The sequence below is a fragment of the Ischnura elegans genome, chromosome 1 (genome assembly GCF_921293095.1).
Source record: "Ischnura elegans chromosome 1, ioIscEleg1.1, whole genome shotgun sequence".
In the NCBI taxonomy this organism is placed as follows: domain Eukaryota; kingdom Metazoa; phylum Arthropoda; class Insecta; order Odonata; family Coenagrionidae; genus Ischnura; species Ischnura elegans.
In genome coordinates, this window is record NC_060246.1 from 164,991,961 (window position 1) to 165,013,069 (window position 21,109).

Sequence of the window (21,109 nt, forward strand, 5' to 3'; positions counted from 1 at the left end):
CAAAAACGTATTTAAAAGAACTGATCATAAAATGTTTAAATATAAGCTTGACAGTCTGGAGTTTAATGGGGTCTCCCTAAACTAGATTGCCTCCTTGCTTGAAAAAATAAGCAAGCTAATTTGTTGTACACATCGCTCTACAGCTGGGATGGCGCAAACCATTTCAAGCTCACTGAGAGCACAAGCAGATGACTCACAAGGGGGTCTTTTCCATGTCAGTTCATCATGACTCCTACCAACTCCGATTTGGATAAAACTTGCCAATTTTCATCCTTGTACGCAGGAATGAAACCTTGTAAAAATTTTCTAGGTTATATCTACTAGTTTTTTTATTCAGACCATTTGAAGTTTGTGTAAAATTTCAGTTTTTCTATGGGCACTTATACCTTGAGAGGTAAATATATTGTTCCAGTCTCATTTTTTATCCAATTTTCCTCTCTAACATTGAAAAGCGAACAATGGAAATGCAGAAGGGGATGGGAGAGGAGAGGCATCCACAAATACATATTATTAAGGCATTACTGACCTCCAAATGGTTTGTTGGCATTGGATGCACCAAAGAGATTGGACCCTGGAACAGAGAAAGAGAAACCAGAATTGGCAGTTGTAGTAGTCACCGTTGAAAATCCTACAGCAGGAGAAGTACCCGTAGCTGGATTACCAAATAAACTGCCTGTTGTGTTTCCTGGTGCCCCACTCCCAAACACACCACCAGAAGCGCCAAATCCTGCAGAGGAGAGCAAGAACAATGTCAAGTTATTCAGCTGGTACATCATTTTGAACAGAAACAAAGGGCATTCACCAATCCAGCAAGAGGAGAAACAATATGGTTGCTCACTCAGACCCATATACATATTTCATTCAATGGATTTGGAAGAGACTCAAGCCATGAGAAAAAATATGTACACATTCAGCCACACTCTCATAAGTAAAAAAAAATGAATACAGTGCAACCTCGATATAACGACACCCCACGGTGCACTAATAAACACTCGCTATAGCGAATTGTCGCTTTACCGGAGGTGGAGCAAATAATAGCCAATATACCTGTTGCGAACAGATATACAGGAACAGGAGTGGTGCGGCGACAGATAAACATCTATCCGATAAACGTAAGCATAAATCCAGATGTTTTTTTGCATCACTAAATTTCCTTACTCAAATAACGACTAACTATTCAAACAATTTATAAGCGCCGCACTGAATAAAAATCATGAAAAGCATTGTTTCGTCAATCATTATATTTATCAAACGACAGTTTACCACATAAATTTGAGACTGAGCACTCCATTAACTTCATTTCTAACAGATCGCTAGCAATTACAGAGGTTAAGGAGTCTTGATGAAAGTCTTCCGGCGGTGAAACCCTCACTATGGCGAGAGCCATCACCGAAAGGGTCTCGTAAAAACGAATTTTTTAACACTCTTATTATAGGGTCAATTGACGGTGCATCGGCTATCTCTCGTTATAGCGGGGGTGTCGCTATAGCCCGTACTTGCTTTAACGAGATTCCACTGTATGTAGTATCCCTTTTTTAGGTGACATCAAAAGAGTTATCATTCATTTACCCACTCAAAGGGAACCTTTCGTTGAGGGGAGCAATTGCTCACAAGGCAGGAAACAACAACTAGCCACATTAGATTAATTAAAAGAAGAGGAAGGAGTGTCTGAAAAGTGGTGACTCTCTCCAGATGAGCTCATGATGCCACTCAGCAGCAAAAAGGTTAAGGACATAGATTCATCATCGCAAATAGCTCAAGAAGCAGGAAACAGGTCAACAAAAACAGAAATACCATATCAGCGTGTGTAAGAGGTGCACATGTGTAAGAAGCGCACCCCTATTTTGAGGATCGAAGCTATAAAGAAAAAAAATTTGCTGCATTTTTTTTATCCTATCGTGCGGTGTTGCAGACGTATGCCTGGAATTTCGACACTTAACGAAATTCCCTCTTTCAGTAATATTTGAAAGATGAAAAGTTTGATAACTGCGGCGGTAATAGTGGCATAAGAGGGAGTAGAAAGAGTTCCGATCCTCTCTTGGCATACGCCATCGCCGTACATTGCTTGTCCTACTCACGAACAATTTTGTTTAAAAGCTCACGCAGGAGTATTGTAATAGAATTGCAGCCGTGGAAAATTTTAAGGCAAAACACGACAGGCACATAGCATGAACCTTCCCAAGAGATTGAACAACAATCGGGGCAATCTCAGTGCCGTAGGATAATAACCACGTCAAGGCCCCTTGCACACACACCGATTTTGGACGGCCGGTAAAATATCGGTCGTCCACATTCCAATAGTGAACAATGGGAGAGCAAAGGAGCTTGAACACGTACTGACCACGTGCCGGCACCGGCAAAATGCCGGTTAGCTGCCGGCCGTTGTCACTGTGGATTGCCGGCGCCGGCTCAAAAACATAGCAACTTATCGTTTGACCGGTAAAAATCCAGCGTGTGTGCAAGCATCGCTTCCAAAATCGGTGTGTGTGCCACTGCCATTTTTTTCCTTTCCGAGACTCCACAGGAAAATACGAAAATATCGGGGAACAATGGAAACGTGTTTCATCCCTACCCCATCTCACCAACTGACCTTTTTCGGCCTACCAAGTTCAATTCTCTGAGTTTCTGGAGGTCAAATGCTAGGTGAGACACCTTCTGAGCTCGAAGATATCTCGATATCTTTCAGCAATTGTATGACACACACGAGGTTCTAAAAAGAATTAGACCTAACGCGACGTATATCTGACAGCATTTAAGTTTTTTGAGCTCTAATTGATTGACACCAAGATTTATAGCTAAAATAAGGCTACTAATATTCAACATAGTCCAAACAGCACAATTTCAGAAGAAACAAGCGTAGCATAAGCACATTCAAACAAGACGAGACGGACTGGAAACTTCAGGCAACGCAAACTGCGTATATCACATTGCTGTGTCTTCGCCTCTTCACTTTAAAGGCAACGACGTCACACGCAAGATCGGACGTGTTCTTCCCTTGCTCCTTCGCTCATAGCCTCATTAATGCTTTGAAGACGGAGGGATTGCGATCCTTCCCCTCGACCTCTCCTTCTGCGCTCTTCACTTAAAAGCATTTCTGATTTCTTCTATCCACAATTTAATCCAACAATGAACACACTCGTCCGAATTTTTTAAACCGCAGGTTTTGACACCAATATAATTTTCAGTTGAAAAAATCCTCATATTAGCATCTGAAGATAATTTTTGAAAAATCAGGTGCTCAGCGTAATGGAAATTACTCGGCAAGACAGATGTTGACTGTTAACCAGGTATGTCCTGCAAAACTACGCATTTCTATACGTTAGATAAGCGATTACTTTATGCAGTATAAATGCCGCAGAATGCACTCTCTTGGCAGTAAATTTAGCGCGCGCTCCGGAGCGAATCACCCCGTCCGATCTTTTCAATGTTCACCTCTGGGGTACCAACGTGACGGTGCGATGCTTGCAAGAAATTCAAACAGGAGCATTTTAAAAATATGTCACTAAGGGAGAAATTCCCATGCCTGCCGCTTGATTTTGACCCATGGTTTCAGATGACTGACTCACGCTGAAAACCAAGGCCACTGAGTTCCCCTTGGACTTGCCACCGGGGAAGGGGAGGGGGGGAAGATAAGAAGTTTGTGTAAGAGGCGCACCCTCATTTTCGGCTGCAATTTCTGGGAAAAAAGGTGTGCCTCTTACACGCGCTCATACAGCATATGAATCTGCTAATGTTCAAATCACATTGGTAAACAACGGATGTGGGTCCCCAACCCATTGTGAAATCTGGCTCTTAGAACATAAGACTGGATAAATATCAATTATTATTTTTTAAATACAGGCGGTCCTCGACTTTCATACACTCGACTTTCATACAGTCGACTTTCGTACAATTCGCACTTTCGTACGTTCAAAATTGACACCTTTTACTTGACTTTCGTACGCTAAATTCGGACTTTCGGATGTTGGTCTGTAATTTTTTTTTAATTCCCGCGATGTTTATTGCGCATCCCAACATTCAATTGTTTCAAATGGCAGTATCGGCAGTATATGCGAACAATATGAACCTATATAATGAAGGGAATTGTTGGTAATTGACTCTGATCTAGGTGATTTATTTGGGAGAGAGACTGCCTGCTATAGGCTCCTTTATCAAGAGAAGAGGAAAGCCTTCATTGAAGATATTTTTCAAAAGAAGTTGACTAGACATCATCGAATAGCTTTCAATAAAACTAGTAAGATCTTCTTTCTAATTGTATTCTTTCGTTTGAGTGCTGTTTAATTCATGTAAACCTTCAGCAACGATATAACACGAAATATCACCCGAATTCCGTTTGTCTTTTGTCTTTTTTGAATAACATGCGAAATATACGCGATCACGAATGTCACCTGCCAAATGTCGAATTTTGGTGTAAAAATTAATAGTTATCCAGAGTGCGGGTTCAACAACTACATTTTGTTATGCTTCATGATATGTCCTTTTATTTATATTGGACGTAATAAGTAGAATGTCAACTTAAACGCCAAGAGGAAGTTTCACTCGATAGCCAACGGAGTTCTTGTGTTTTAAGCTTTTATTTGCATTTTCTGCGTATTTTCGAAAGAAATTAGATGATTTGAGGAGTTTTATTAACATATTATTAAAATTAAGTCAATTATAATGAATTCCGTGAAAAAAAAGGTTTTAGTACATATATTCCGCTCTTTTGGAACGTAACCCCTAATTAGTATGGAAGTCAATGGTTCGACTTTCGTACATTCGACTTTTGTACAAGTTTTCGGGAACGCATTGTGTACGAAAGTCGGGGACCGCCTGTAATTGCATTTTTTAAATGAACAGTTGGGTGAACTACTTCCCTTAGAAAGAAACTCGGGGGAAGTCCAACAAGGTAGGATTTAGCATCAGCCCTCAGACCCTATCCCTCTGATGCTTTTCTCCTCTCCAAAACTACCCAACAGGCCCCAGACACCCCACATCATGGCTTGCATAAGTTTCTAGTAGCAATGGCCATATATCATAAATTCCCAAGGAAACTATCAGGCTACACGAGAGCCACAAGAATGAGTTTAATACCTCCCTCTTTCTCTTCCCCTGACCTTTTTGGGTCTAACTGTTGGAATGCTGCCCTTTTCTTGAGGTCAATCGCTAGGTCAGTCACCCGTTCAGCCCAAAAGGTGTCACAACAATAACAATTTCGGCAACTGGTATTACCCCTTAATGGCATTAAAACATTAGTAATATGCATAAATTAAAAAAAGACTGAGACTAAACATGATGTATTACAGACATCATTTAAGTATGATAAGGAAGAAAATAGTTGTTCCCCAAAAATTATGAATAGAAGTGGAACGTGGAGTTGGAAAGGCTATTTCACAAAAAAACACTGTCTGAAAAATTGTTAGAATTGACACACACTATTAGAAGTCGCCCTGAAGAACAAAAATTCTGAATTGGAAATTCACAGAATTAATTCACCATGAAAGGCAGATGTTTCATGCTATCATGCAAATGAATTTCATTTGCATAATCATTTGATTCAACTTGTACAAGATGAAACATCATGTAAAACTGCATGAAGGGAAAGAGCTCTGAGCTCGTTAGCTCACCAAAGTTTAACTGCGATAGAGCTGAAGTATCAAGTTGCCTGAGAACTATGGGAAGTATTTCTTATCTACATATCCTTTCTCTCGCTCACCCAATGGTCTTTTTTATGCCAACAACCTTGCTGCTCACTCATGTCACCTAATTTTCTCCTGGGTGACAAAAAATAACTTTGTACAATTAGTGCTTTTTTCAAGATTTCTGGATTGGTAATAAGGAACAAATTGTTTAACAATGAGTCCAAATACCATGTATTATTTTAGTTTGTAGAGCATGGAAATATTTGTTCAATTATTTATTATTGATTTACCCCCATGCGGTAAGTTTGTTTATTTGACCCCACACAAAAAATGCCAATGCACACAAGAAGTTTTCACTTTAAACAGCAACTCTTTGTATGTACTCCTTGATATCCTAGGATTTCTTACTTTTCCCCATGTGTGATCCACTGATAATCATGGCCTACTATTTAATTTATTGAATCAGAATTCTACACTTTTGTACTTCTCCCATCAACATATACCATGCTTTCTCATTAGAAAAAGGCTGAACCACTATCTTCAAAGAAAATGCCCTGCAGGAGCACACTCAGAAAAGATGATGCAGACTGGACACTCTGACTGAAGAAAGCACATTTCTAATTAGCTCAGCCGCAAGCAACATGATCGCAAAATAGCAAGATTGTGCCAGTTGGACTCCCTCATTCGTAACCATCCTCCAGCACCTCACTGCTTTGGAGAGAGCGCAACCCTTCCCTCCCACAACCCCCTCTCCTCACTGCGCTTCCTCTGCCCACCACTTCTCCTCCCTCAGCCACTGACTCATTCTAGTTCCCTCAACTCACCACCATTGTTTCTGACATTCTAATAACTAAATATATTGCATAACTCATCCATTTAGCACAGTTTCCAAACTTGAATTAAGACTATTAACGTAACCAGATTTGCTTCCGTCATAACGTTTTTCATCAAAATTGATAAATTCAAAGTATTCCTTACTTACAAATTACTTAAGCAGGTTTTACATAAACATCACATCTGTAGTTTCATCCACTTCCCGACAAGTGATATAACAGTAAATGGGGCAATCGCCTTTATCTTTAACCCTAAAACTCGTATAAAAATTGGTCGGATAATAGAAAAGGGAAGGAGGGAAAAGACTACAGACCGACATTCATACTTATTCAGAGTGTGATGCGGGTACACCAAAAGAAGATCAATTGGACATCACGAACCGTGAATGAACGTCTCAACCAATGTGGCCACTCCATTTGAATCCTTACCAGGTGTCACCACCGAGTTGGGTGCTGCGCCCACGCCACCGCCAATGGCACCCCCTCGCCTTCCCGCTGCGTAGTCCTCCATTCTCAGCTCCTCCAGGGACTTAGACTCATACTCCTTCATACAAGTAATGCATTGATGTCGAGTGTTTATCGTCTGCTGAGCCCCGTTCTTCACCATTGAATCTGTACCCATCAGCGGAGAAAATTTCACCGGGGTTCCTGCACCAGTTGCAGTTCCAGGAGTGCTACCAAAACCTGAAAGAATTATTTCATTCATTATTACAAAAGGAAAATAAATGGAAAGGATATGATTGCCAAGGGTACTTGACCGTCACATAACCAAAACCTTAGTAGCTGGCTGCTTTAATACAATAACCCAATTCCAAAAGCTCAAAAATAATCTTCAACATGACACACAAACCAAAAGTTGACAGTAATATATATCTAAAAGTTAATCAGAGGAGCAAAACCCAATGGCATTGACAGAGGGGATTTCACAGTCACCGTCAATCCAAGAATCACATTTACTTGAGCTCACTAAGAGTTCTTGGTGATAACTCCACAGTAATAAAAAAGGGTAAAACCCAGACACACCTCAAAAGATTTTTCACTCTGGCACCCTCACCTTACCTAAGGGCAATTTGTGTACGTTTACAAAATATAGTGGCCATATTTTGCCAGCTGACACACATGAAATTTCATGGTTTCTGGAGATTACTTAAAATAATATTTTTTATTCATAAAAAGCCATTCCAATCATTACAGACCCTAAAACCTGAAAAAAAGGCAGGTCTTCATTTAGTGTTTTAAATTTTGTCCCCCCTGAAAAACCTTAAATCAGGATTCTACTGTACTTATACATTTACTATTTCCGTGAACCTACAGCAATCAGTCAGATGTTGTATGTGACCATACCATTGAGTATCCTAGAACACAGTTGCTACATTAGGGCAAACTGTTTTTATTGCACCACTGAAATTTGATTAGCATAGTGTTTATTCCAAAATGCCAATCACGCAATTGTGCTTAGGAAATTGTGGGATTATTAACTGCACTTCACAAAAGCTCCCAAGTGACTCTGGGCAAAAAATGGGTGACTGTAATCAAAGATATGCAGCACTGTGTTCCAAAACTTTCGAATGAAAAAGTAACCAGAACATTAAGCCATTATTGACGACATTTCCAGTGCCAGAAACACATGAAGCTGATACTGTTACTAATACAAATTCCATTAATACACAGCACTACTGATGTAAGTTTAGGTTTATCATATTCTATAATAATTCATAGGAATTACATACAACCAACAAACACAAACAAAGTTTAATAGATTTTAAATATCACCATAGAAACTGAAACGGTAAAATGAGCCTACCTGTGGAAAACATGCCTCCTGACGTGCTCCCAAACAGCCCTCCACCCGTCTGCTGTGTGGCCGTCGCTGGCTGACCAAACCCTCCCAACGAGCCAAAGGCCGACGCTTGCTTCGGAGCGCTACCAAAGGGCACAGCGTTCGAAGTAGACACTTGCTGACCTCCAACAGATGCTGTAGATGTTGATGCGACCCCAAAGAGGCCACCCCCTGTCGTGGTGCCCGCCCCTGCTGTGCCAGCTGCCGCTCCAAAGATACTCGGGGAGGCTGGGGCTGAGGTGAACCCTTCATCACAAGACAGAAGCAACGTTAGATCCTTGAGTAAATTCCACTCCCATTGCAGACTTGGCAGAGTTCCCACAATAATACTAGCAATTCATTAATCTCTGTTCGGAGGCAGAGGTCAATATTAGACAGTCACAGAATATGTGAACAGAGAATCGTACAACAAATGCAAATTCAAAAACCTAAGCACAACACTTCATAAAAATATCAAAAACAGAAATTCACTAAAAAATTACTTTATGTTGTTACAAATTATAAGATATATTTTTAATTCAATACACCAATATGATAAAAAAACAGCATATTACAGTCAATTTTTGCATCACAAATTACTTGAATTATATAATTATAAGATGGAATTTTAAGTGCTTTACGTTTTAAACCTAATTCACTCAACACAATCATCATGATGGCTAAGCATTGTTAGAATAATTTCCAAACATTGCCAGGGCTGGCATAAATATTAGAAAGTAATTTTATTGATAGGTAGAACGATGCTATGTAAGTTTTCTAATGTAATATGAGACACGAAGACTCTAATCCAGCATAAAACCTTAAGTGATCTATCCATATTCCTCGAGAGAGCCTGAAATATTAATGTCCTTACACACAAGATATGAATTTCATTGACAAAGATTTCATTAGCAGCATAAATCAAAGCTACCAAAACTGTGTGGAACTCTGTTGCTACGATGAATGGAAACACTTGGCAATTCCACCAATTCTTTACAGTAAAAAGTAGAAGATCAATAATCTAGAATACATGAGACCAGACACATTCCAGATCTACAACATTTCCAGTGAATAAATCTGTAACCTGGATATAGGCAACACTGAAACAGGGAATTTTTGTTTTGAGAGTGAATTGGCATCAGTGGAAACGATGCATTGTTGAATAATGGGTCAAGTAATGAGAAAAACCAAACCATATTTTAAAAATTTATAATTAAAGACGTTATTATAATAGGTTTGAAACATTTTTTCGTCCATAAATGGTGGAGGTAGACAAGTCATGATTTCATGAGTTGTTTCATTCATTCCTTCACTTTCAAGTAGCCTTTGATGAGACCACCTGTAAATGGAAGGAAAACGGTTCAACATTTACACAATCTGACTAGAACATCAATATTTCGCCCCTCCACATTTTTCAATGCGCACCTGCTGCAAATTCCATGTCATTTTCAAGACCACTGGCATGGGCTCATTGGTATGTAATTATCAAATCCTCCAATAGGAAGTAATCCCACTTTGAATATGTTACCATAAATAATAACCGATTGTGAATTACAACCCTTCACCCCTTTCACTTCAACATATTTCCTGAGTGTCATGCTCCTATCCTCTATTTATCTTTTTCTATGGTTTTGCTAAAACGGAATGGTAAGTAATGAAATGGCATTTTGTATTTTGTAATCAACGTAGAACAGACAGAAGAATTATTACTTTGTTTTGTGAAGTATTTAGTTGAACACATCAAGAACATAGCTATCGCTACTCATATAAAATCATTCTATTATTTCCAATGCATCGTATTTCATGCAAAATAAGTTCATGTACATAATGGATAATTTTACATTGTTTAACTTTCAAAATATTTATATTGTTCCCAGAAATGATGCTAAAACTGTGAAAATATGTCGATGATTTCTCCTTACTAACATAAAATGTAGTTTACTGAACTAATTCAGTGACACATCAGTGAACCATGTTTATGAGAGCTATTATTTCTTGTACTTCCATAGGGTTAATAATAATTATATTACATCCTCCCTCCACCATGGGCCTAAGTGCCAAGGGTGCCAACATAATGACTCTAATTCAAAGGGCACAGCGCAAATGTTTTATCGTAGTAGGAAATGAGAAGCATCTGGATGATAAAAGTAATTTAAGAAGTGTGTCAGGAACACAACATGAAAATTGGCAAGGAAAAAAAAAAACAAGATACTTGCAGGAGTGAAAAATCAGTGGCCTACGTCAGGCTTAAAGGGTAGGTATTGGAGAAAGTGAAGTCATTCACCAACATTGGGAGCACAATTACCTTGGATGAAAGAGCTCAAACTAGGACGGCATTTGAGACAAAAAACCAACTACTTTGCTCAAAGAGCTCTCCAAGATATTGTGGAACATCTCAGGAAAATCCTATGAAACAAAATAGCAGTGGCGATGCTTCATGCACCGATAGAAACCCCATTCAGTTTTAAAGAAAAATCTCAAAAAAAATAAAATAAAATAAAATTTAAAAATTAAAAAAAAAATTTTTTTAAATCGGGCTTTCTGAAAACATTAGATCAATAAAATTTCTATGGGAGAAACACCTATACTTGATGTGGGGTAACTTCTCAAGACCCTTGTAGGGTGAGTGGTCGACTTCACCCCCACCTTCCCCATCCAGATTCTTTAACTACGCCAAACGAATATGACAAGAAACAAGGAAACAGAATGCAAAAACAATTGTGTGGGATAGGTGGCATTCTGAAATTTTTAACGAAGGGAAAAATTCTTGAAGAAAAGTTCCCAATGGAAGGCTCAGAGATAAATTCTTGGGGCAGATAAGTAGGACACAAGGAAAGACGGAGAACTGCACCATAGCAATCTCAAGGTTTCACAGCTACGAGTGGTTCAAAAGTGCACAGTCGGGTGGTGTACCTCCAAAGGCAGGCTGTGCTTGGTGGCCCATTCCAAAAGTGCTTCCAGTGCTCGCTCCGCCAAACAGACCGCCTCCTTGGGGGACGGTCGTATTTCCAGGGGCCCCAGTCCCTGCACCACCAAACAGTGAGGTGGTGGCACCAGAGCCAAATACTGGCTGCCCAGGGGCCGTAGCCGGTTTTCCAAAAGCAGTGGCCCCTCCTGTGTTGGCCATTCCTGTGGCACCAAATGGAGTCACACCTGGAGTTGTACCGGCACCAAAACCTGCGACAGAGAGAGAGATACGTGAAATTGATTACAACCTCCCCAATTGGCATTTCCTCACAAGCAACTTAAATATGCACATGACATTAAGCCAACAGCCGTTCACAAGAGAAAAGTGCTTGCTGGAGATATTTGACAACTGAGTCCCATCTAGAATTTAATTAAGTCCTTCATCGCACGGGGAAACTATTAATTCCTATACCTATACATTCCGATAAATATTTCTTTGCTTTTATTTTACCACATGTGTCAGACTTATAATCATAGTGAGTAGTTTTGGTTATCAAGGATAGTCACAATATTACTGACAACAATATGAAGGCTAATCTTGCTAATAATATTGATTGATTGTTTCCTAGGTTATGCCACTTTCTCTTTTTGAATATCAGTGGAGAATATGAAAGTTTCCTGTCAAAAGGTAATTATTTCTAAGAATGGTTCCATCTGTGCCACCAACTCCTTAATGTCTAGCTGGACAAAAGGCTGCCTCATAGATTATTTTACCACAAACTTGGGAGAAAAACGGCAAAATTATCAACTATTTCTCCAGTAAGGATTGAACATTCAGTTGAGGACCTCATAGCCGGAAAACTTGGGACCAAAGGGTCTCTGGATTTATGGTCTTCAGCACGTGGAAAAACTGGTGCACTTTTTTTTTTTTTTTTGAGAATTATAATGCAATAAAACCATAACTCCGAAATTACACATAAGAGATTTTAACATTAATTAGCATAACCCATAGCAAAAACTACACTACATTGAAGGAGGCAAAAAACTTGCTGAATAAGTTGTCAAATCACGACCGTGGCTTCCACAGCATAAACAATACGTGCTATATACTGGATGAGAATGGGTTATGAATACATCGTTTTCTTCATGCTCAATGGCTTTCATTGATATCATTCGCTGGCAGACATTGCGATATCTATTGATACTTTCCGTCGTCAGACAGTAAATCTGTGCAAATGCTTCTATGTTTTCTTAATTAATTAATTTATAAATACATTCAGGCTCTTGTGCTCTATATTTGAGATCCCTACGTGTCCCTGCCTAGGTTGTTAGCGTATGTTCATCACATGTGCTAACTTCCTACTCGTCCCAGAACAAGGCTCAGAGAGTGGTACCACGAGATGGCAAGTCGAAACACTAAGCAGAGGAATTTTCAAATGTTCCGGAATTCTGGTTTTACTGGTTTCTGGATTCCAGATTTAAGGTCCCCAACTGTATCAATGGGAAAAGAGACATTAGTTATGACGAATATTTGAAGTTTATCCTAAATATGCAAGTTTTATCCCCATATATAGTTGAGTTGATTAAATATTTTCATTGTGGCATGAGCTACCAATGAGTGACACCACACTTCGTCTCACAAAACTTACAGCATACACATGAACAGATTTCCCTTCAATGTACCCAAGTTGCCATTTGAAAAAAATTCAGATGGCAGAGACATCAAAACTTCTCTGCACATCTATCTTTTGGATGGTAGCCTATGCAGTGAGACCGGAAGTTAGGAGTAACCCCCTTCTTGCCACACTGACTGGCAACACAAAAAATGGCCAACCATCTACAACTTGGACCACTGCCTAGAGGGTGACCACAGATTGAAATTCCCTGACAAAATTCTTTCCTGATTTTTTTTCTGTTGTTATTATTGATTACATTAGTAATAGAGGAAAATTACCATTCAATCACTGTAGTGACGTTTAAGTGAAGCACATTTTTTCGGGTGATTGCCATCGAATGCCATTACATTTTTACTTATTCACCTAGCATTTACTTATAATTTACAGTATTCATATTTTACAAATTTCGTTTGTAACTAGGAAACTCAGGGAACCAAGAATTAGCTCAAAAATGATGATGGACAAATTGACATTTTTACTGTGTGGTATGGATGTAAAATTGGCAGTATATACATGGTATGCATGCTTAGGCTGGAACTTATTTTTTCAAAATGGTCCAATTCAAAAATTAGTGGCCTCAAAATGTGTGAAATGGTGAGAAAAACATTTTTTTAAAGTTTCACATTAGTGTGACGTCGGATAGCCGTGCCTGAGGTGCATACTGGGCATTAATGCAGTTATTTTAAATGTTGAGTTTTTTTACCCAAACGTAACATTTTAACACGTAAACATGATATTTTAGAGCCCTTGAAACAAAAATTTCAACCATCTAGTTGTATCTATGTCTCAAAGAGAATCTCAGTCACTGAACAGTCATACAGCTTGGGCACTAAAAACACAGAACTTTTTTTATCCATCCTCGATTTCAATTCTTCCTTTTTCAATGTTCCCATACAGTTTTGGAAGAAGAGGAGAAGGCTTTGGAGGAAGAAGACTTCATCAGAGGGGAAGACAAAGTCCAAAATTTATGGGTGGTTAACCCTTCAAGTGCAGAGGAGATTTGAAGGAATCCCATCTCGTAGGTTGGAGGAGATTTAAATGGAATAGCCAGTTTTTGCATACGGCTGGTAAATAATTTATAACTTTAAAACTAATCAATGAATTAATTTCAATTTTTTTGGTGCATAATGTCTTGCCTAAAATATTTTGTAGAAACATTTAAATAATCTAACAATTTTTATGCTACATCCTCTGGTGAAATATTTTTTTCCTCTTCTATCGCCAACTAAAATTGGATTTTCTTCTTTTTTAAACACAAAGCAACTCTTACGTATTATATTCATGTAGGCAGTACTATTTCATAAACACAGAATTTAACATAAAGTGCAAGGCATTAAATATATTATAGCTGCAAATGCACGAAGGGCTGCCTCTCGAAAGGGCAGGATGCAGGCATTACACATTTGGCGATGATTATACCAGTTATAAAAATGGCCTACCTCAGTAATTTCGCTTCATATGGTGGATCTCAAACAGTAAAAGCAAAGTCCCACATCACAGTTTTCACACCAGTACACACTATCTCTACTCCTAGAATGTTTTGCGCAGACAACACACCTCCTTTGCGGATGTTGTTTCTTTCCTGATAGAGGGATCCTTCTGATGAAATATCTTTCAGTCAAGCGAGGCACTAAACTATCGGCAGAATGTCGGCCGGGCACTCGGACGACCTTTTTGGCATATTTCTGAAAGTTTCTCCACCAGCTGGACGCGAAAAGTGTGACCCTCAAGTTTTTATTTGCCTTTTCTGGATACATTATTAGCACATTCAGTACAGCCGAATTCAGGAGTCTTCTAAATAGCTTCATGTACCACTTGTTGAGATGCTTTCTTTCAATCAAGTAGGTTTGAAGTAACTGATCTTTCACATCCACCCCACCCATATATTGATAAAAATCTGTGATACTTTTAGTTTTTATGAGCTCGCTCCCTCTTTCCACGATGGTCTTGTTTCTATGCCATGAAATGTAGAAATCATGGTTATTACTTTTTTACCTTTCCACTTTACACCTGAAACTGGGCTGCAGTGTTGACAGGTTACCTCTCCTTTATTCAGTTGTTTATCTTTCAACTTTTGAGGGACATTTTTTTCTATTATTCCTCAAAGTTCCGACACAGTCAGTACCGTAAGAAACTTTCAACTGTTTTGCAAAATCCGGTGAGTTGTAAAAATTGTCCATCCAAAGTGTTCTCCCTTAATTTCGTAAAGGAAACACAAAATCCAATACTATTGCAGTAGTATTCCTTGAGTTTGCGGTGCAAATTGGTGATCTAAAAACTGTATCTCTCCCGGTGTAGATTAGGGAAGACAATAAGAAACTGTTCGTTGCATCACAGAGCTCGTATGTCTCTATACCAAACTTCGATGATTTCATCGGCAAGTATGTACTGTTTGAAAGACAATCGACCTTTCCACAAAGTCAAGAACTCATCAATTGAGATATTTCTATTAAAAAGATAGTATTCCTTGAATGTTTTATTGAAATGTGAAATGACTGGAAATACTTCTTTCAACTTTGGTGGTCCACAATAACAAAGTGAGTCTTAGCTGTTTGTGAAATATAAAAATTTATATAAGATTTCAAAATCATCTCTTGTAATTATGTCCCCAAACCTAGGTGTGGACAGAACTCTTTTGGTGAAAAAATATGAATGAAGTGATGGCTTCTGTATAATTCGCATCAACATAAATAATCCTAAAACTGTATAAATTTCATCCACCAACACTCTTTTCCAAGAGAAAATTCTGGATTTTTAGGAAAGGGACGGCCCAGAAATGGTCAGGTACTGATCTGCATAACGATTAGTTTCCCTTATGATAGAACTTACAAATTCTTCATCAAAGAAAAGTCCAAAGGCATTTAAAGTATCAGTCACCAATGAAGCTTTCCCTTGCAGTCCAGAGCCACCGACAAACTTTTCTCTAAACAAAATTCACTAACTCTTGATTAATTTTTCTCTTTCTCCCTCATAATTTTTCATGTCTTCCCAGAAAAAGCTATCCCCTGGTTCCTCCTCCAAATGAACGCTCCGAATGATTGCCGGCAAATATATATATATTTTATTTTGTGGAACAGCAAAGTCTTTTTTCTTACCCTTTGTGCATCATGAACGAGTTCCACCATACTACGCCACCCACCATCGCATTTTCTTTTGAGGTGGTTTTTACTGCAAATAATAAATGCTGGTTGGACTCTTCTTTCTTGGTCACACTTCTATTATAACCAGTCAAGAGTTTCACGGCTTGCTCAGCATGGTCATTATCCATTCAACGACACCGGACTTCACATGCTGTCGAGCGACATAGCCACTACGTTGCGGCAACCGTCTTCATATTTTAATTTATTGATCCATTATATTATTTCACGATCCTAACATACATTGTATTATTTGAAAGCCGAACAATTTGGCTTTTTAACAATAGCTATTATAATATATTAAATTATGATGTTTTATTGAAGAGTGTTTTAATATGGTAATTTCAAAATTTTCATACACGGCCTCTGAACGCTTGTTGCTCAACACTTATGTCTAAATAATATTTTACGTGACTCTCTTCTCACGGAGTGTCAGTGCCAGTTTTAAAGGACCATGCTAGCTTACTATGTCCTTCAATGGCATGTTTCTCTCTTCCACATCTCCTCTTGACCCTCCATATGCGTCCTAGAAAGAGCGGCCAGCCACTAAGCCATCCCCTCTCAATACAAGGCTGTCTTATCTCCCCTTATGGTGGCAGAGTTTTTCATCTATCCTTTCAATTTTGTGGCAGCAAGGCCTTTGCTGCCACACAATTGAAACGATTGAAAAAGGCAAGTTATGAGAAGTGCCACTTACTTGCTGATAAGACCAAGCCATTGGTACAACTAAGGAACTGCTGTATCATTGCACAATTAGCATTATTCCACACAATTGAAATTTTAATCAATATTTCATACTTAATATATTTTTAACAGTCTCTCAATTAAGTTAACTTTTTTATTGTTAGGCATACTTAAGGTGTGTCAAAATCGTAGGCCAAGGTACAACACATGTATTTACACATTACCTGCTATCAACGCATTTTCCACAGATATATGTACATTCAACTGCCCTGATGACGATGCTCGAGTCGAGCCTCGAAACGTCGGCCATGGAAAGCCTCAACCGGTGGAAAACCCGAGAAGAATTCCTTCTATATGTACATAATTGGCCACTTGAAAAATACTGTTTTTACGTCGTTAACCCTTTCGCTGTGGCACACTCTACGGAAACCTATCGTCACATGAGGTGAAAGTACTAAGCGCATGGCAGGCAGGGAGAAAAGGTACGTTCACAGCAGTGAAAGGATTAAGGTTACTCTTAAGTTTCAATATAATGTTACTTCCAGACAGTAAGTAAAAACACCTTATTTGGACACTTACCTTACAAATAGCTAGCTTGGATTACCCTAAAAATAATACAAATAAGAGAAGGATGTGATTGTGCAATTTGTATATGAAACTGTACACATTCTACTATCCTTTCCCGATCTTTACAAATAACATAAACAGTTTTGCCAACCATACTACCGACCAACCCTTCATCTCTTCATTCAGGACTCTTGTTTGTCTCTTCGCCATTGCACTTTGCTCTACGCAATTCCTTCTTTCAATAAAATGCACTCCATGATGGAATTAATGAACCCAAGCTCTTGTGAAATCGCTCACTCATGAAAATGGGACCGCAACTTTCACGCATTTATACTTTAAATTTAATGGCAAGATTTGTTTAACACTGCACCTTCTTTTTCCCTTCAATCCACTGAAATCTTTCAACGAAGTACGATTTTGAATCTTAATGAAAGACCCCACTGACTACCTCATCCTCTGAGCATCAAAAATAAATATATTATGTTTAAACAAAACTCACTCTGCATCAAACCTTGTTTTATTAATTCTCATTTTCTGACTAGGAAACTGTGCTGTTCATCAAAATGAATGATTTATCACACCTCCAGTATTATCAGCTTTTCCTTCCATCACAAGTGAGAGTGCACAAAGTTCTATGTTTAATAGCTGAAAATCTTAACATGAATAATTGTTACTGAACATCAATAAAGTATCACAATTGAGCAAATCAAAAAAAATAAAAAAATACTAATGAAAATATTGCAAGTCATCAACACTTACAACCACAAATTGAAAAATAGTACTTTTTCCAATGAATGTGAAAGCAGTGGAAAAACTTGAAAATATTACTTGGTGTTGATGTGATACCACTCTGCATTTGACTTTCTTACAGGTGTTACTCTGCATTTCAGCTACTATACTTCTCCTTCAATCACTTCCAACTCTAAACTAGCACAGTTCATTAACATATATCACTAACAATACTCTATTAAAAACGTATACGTATTTCACCTTTTTGAAACCCATAATTCTTACATTAATTAATAGAAGAACGGAAACACTACTTCCTAATCTTTAGTCTAAATCCCTACCTCTTTGCTCCGGCAAATTTAGTCGGAACATTTCATTTCAATCATCGCAAATTCTTAACGGAGCACTCTTGTGAAGATATCCTTTTTAAGCCACCCGAAGTTCGTATTCTCCATGTATATTGAGTTCATTTAAAACAACAGAGCGAGTTGATACTACCAATTCAGACAAGAGCAAATCCGAGTCACGAGAATGTCATGATTAAATCTTGGTTGTCATACAAATAAAACTACCATGACTAACAAATCTATCTAGAGTTAGGATAACACCTTGCATTACCAGAGAAATGAGAAATACTTTTCACGCTTAAACCGAACAGAGGAGAACTTTTCTATTGCAGTGTTTGCGCTTTCAAAAGTCAGAACGACGCAACATAAAGCATGATTCCCTGCCAAACATCGTAAAAATTATTACAAACGGGCGAATAAGTTATTACGTATTGGGTAACATTATCTTGAGTTTGCCAATATTAGTAATGGTAATACCTCATTACGGGTAAATTCATAATTAATAACAGCCGATGACAGTTAAAATATATTTCCCTAAAAATCCGATTGTCGTTACTCAACACTAAACGTCAAAAATCATGGGTAACAAGCAACATTCCCCATTGCAAAAAAACAGCATCCGACAAGACAATATTGATAATACTGTATTAAAACATATCAAAGTAATTCTATAAACAATTTTATGAAAGAAATTTACCGAAAGTTGTGGCTCCCGGTTGGCCGAAGGTAGTCTTGTTGTCTCGGAACATAGTGTTGCTCTGGTTTTGTCTATTGGAAGAACGAAGTATAAGTTTTAATACACGTTAAAGGTAAAAAATTAGAGAATGTTTAACACAAAGTTTCGTAAAAGGTATCAGCAATTACATATTCAGAGAATAAGCTACTTTTAAAGTTAATCACAACCTCCCATGGACCTCAAACAATCCCACTAACGTTTCTCTGAAGGTTACCTCAACGAACTACAAAACATCAATGCCAATTTCCAGGGTATCCTTAACAAGAACTTACCACGGGTTTTTAAAATAACTGATATTTATCCTTAACTAAATGTAACAAGGGCTTCATAAATACATCCCGCGCAAACATCAAGCATGGTTCACGACAATCCTCAGCATGTAATGCGAATGGCAAAGCGCAACAACTGACGACCGTATTTCAAAATGTCGGATGTTGTCAATAAATTTTGAATAGGTGGAGAGATCTGTAGCTCAATTTCAGCTAATGAGATGGTAAATTTTGAAAGGAGGTAATAGCCCCATCTCTGATTTTTCGGACTGAAAGCCCTTTTGTTGCTCCAATTGAATGTGCTAGGTTGACGACCATTGATGACGCAGTATTGATACGGTTTCTTTCGTGATTATCTTGCTTATAGCACTATTTAAAATGCCACTCTTTTTTATTTGTTGTGGGATGAATTCCGCTTTTTTCTTTACTTTTATATGACAGTAATCTCTCCGCCTGGTCAGGTATGGCATTTGTTTGAGGAACTGCTACCACTGCTAATACGTATGTAATATAAACCTACAAGTTACGAAATAGAATTATGAGCAATGAAACTTTAGGCACATTCGGACCAATCTCTGGAGGTTATATCTCTTGCAATTACATTCCTATATTTTAGTGACAATTTTCAAAACCATCAAACATGGGGTCAACCCACTCAAGGAGGCATAGAAGTTTCCCCCATCGGATATGTGTGATTTAGGGACATTTCTTGATATTGAGAGACTCTGCAATTTGCTATAATCAAGTATGGACATTCTTTGATTTGCGTCGACACGTGTAATACAATTAAGAAGATTCGTACATAGAGAAGACTATTGTGTGACCTACGATCTACAGTCTCATGGGTTTATGTCCATCTGGGACCAAACTCATAAAAAGCTAAAACCCGTAAACGTCAAGCCTCTAAATAGATAAAAAGAATAGATAAGTAAAGTATTCATCAGGACAGTGATACACATGATATAAAAAGCATGAACCACTGCACAAGCTAAGCATGAAAGAATAGATACCTTGGAAACTAAGGCCAATAATTTCAACGAAATCGAATGTTACTCTTACCATCCAATAGCCAATACTACCCCTCCATTTACTATAGTCTATGCAGCTTCTGCTGCTTGTTTTATCGAATGGAGATTCCATTGGTCTCCTTAATGCACAACAAATTTTTCCAACTTTAGCACAATGCAAGAACACATTTCATATTTATTATTATTTATTTTATATTGAACTACCACAGCACCATAACCAGACCACATATAATGATTCAAAAGAAGGCAAAACTCTTCCACGCTTAGATTGACTGAGCAATTAAGAACAAATATCTTCCATAGGGCCACTATACATGGTGAATAATAATGCATAATGATCATACAAATGAAATCATTCGCCATATATAACGGAGAAATTAGCGAATACGTCAATGCAACCGTCATACGCATGATTATTCAGTGAAAATTAGAACATGTTCTATTTTGCTCCAATGATCCCGTAATCATTCACTGTGTATAGGGGCCTACAGAGGGGATCGTTTCAGAACCTCAGTGTTTCCAGGGCTGACAGAAACTTAAAAAAAGAGAAATATTTTGTTACAGACAGGTACAGGGATTTGTTTTTCTATGAAATGATAGAGTACTTCCATAAGTGCTCAGTAGGACTCTGTGGTCAAATATTTCTAATTCACACCTTTTCTCTTTTTAGTTAGTGGCTGGTATCTTAACTCCCATCCATCACACTCCTATCAAAGCAACTAGCGTTACAGTCAGTAGATGTACTCTAATATGCAG

The 21,109-nt window shown here is 38.2% G+C and overlaps 1 protein-coding gene across 2 annotated transcripts in view; it reads right to left on the reverse strand.

Annotated features, from left to right (window-relative positions):
• The window catches only part of LOC124173131 (nuclear pore complex protein Nup98-Nup96), a 121,257-nt gene extending 101,659 nt beyond the window's left edge, over positions 1–19,598 (reverse strand). Inside the window, exons 1-7 of one of the 2 annotated variants that reach the window (XM_046552650.1) lie at positions 19,329–19,598; positions 19,018–19,088; positions 11,187–11,450; positions 8,259–8,540; positions 6,884–7,138; positions 662–727; positions 527–571 (exon numbers count right to left, since the gene is read on the reverse strand). In XM_046552650.1, coding sequence (XP_046408606.1) covers positions 527–571; positions 662–727; positions 6,884–7,138; positions 8,259–8,540; positions 11,187–11,450; positions 19,018–19,069 — 964 coding nt within the window. In that variant the 5' untranslated portion in view covers positions 19,070–19,088; positions 19,329–19,598. Of the gene's footprint in view, positions 1–526; positions 728–6,883; positions 7,139–8,258; positions 8,541–11,186; positions 11,451–19,017; positions 19,089–19,328 lie in introns of both variants that reach the window. The other variant, XM_046552641.1, reaches the window with a different exon arrangement.
• Between the last annotated feature and the right edge of the window lie 1,511 nt (positions 19,599–21,109).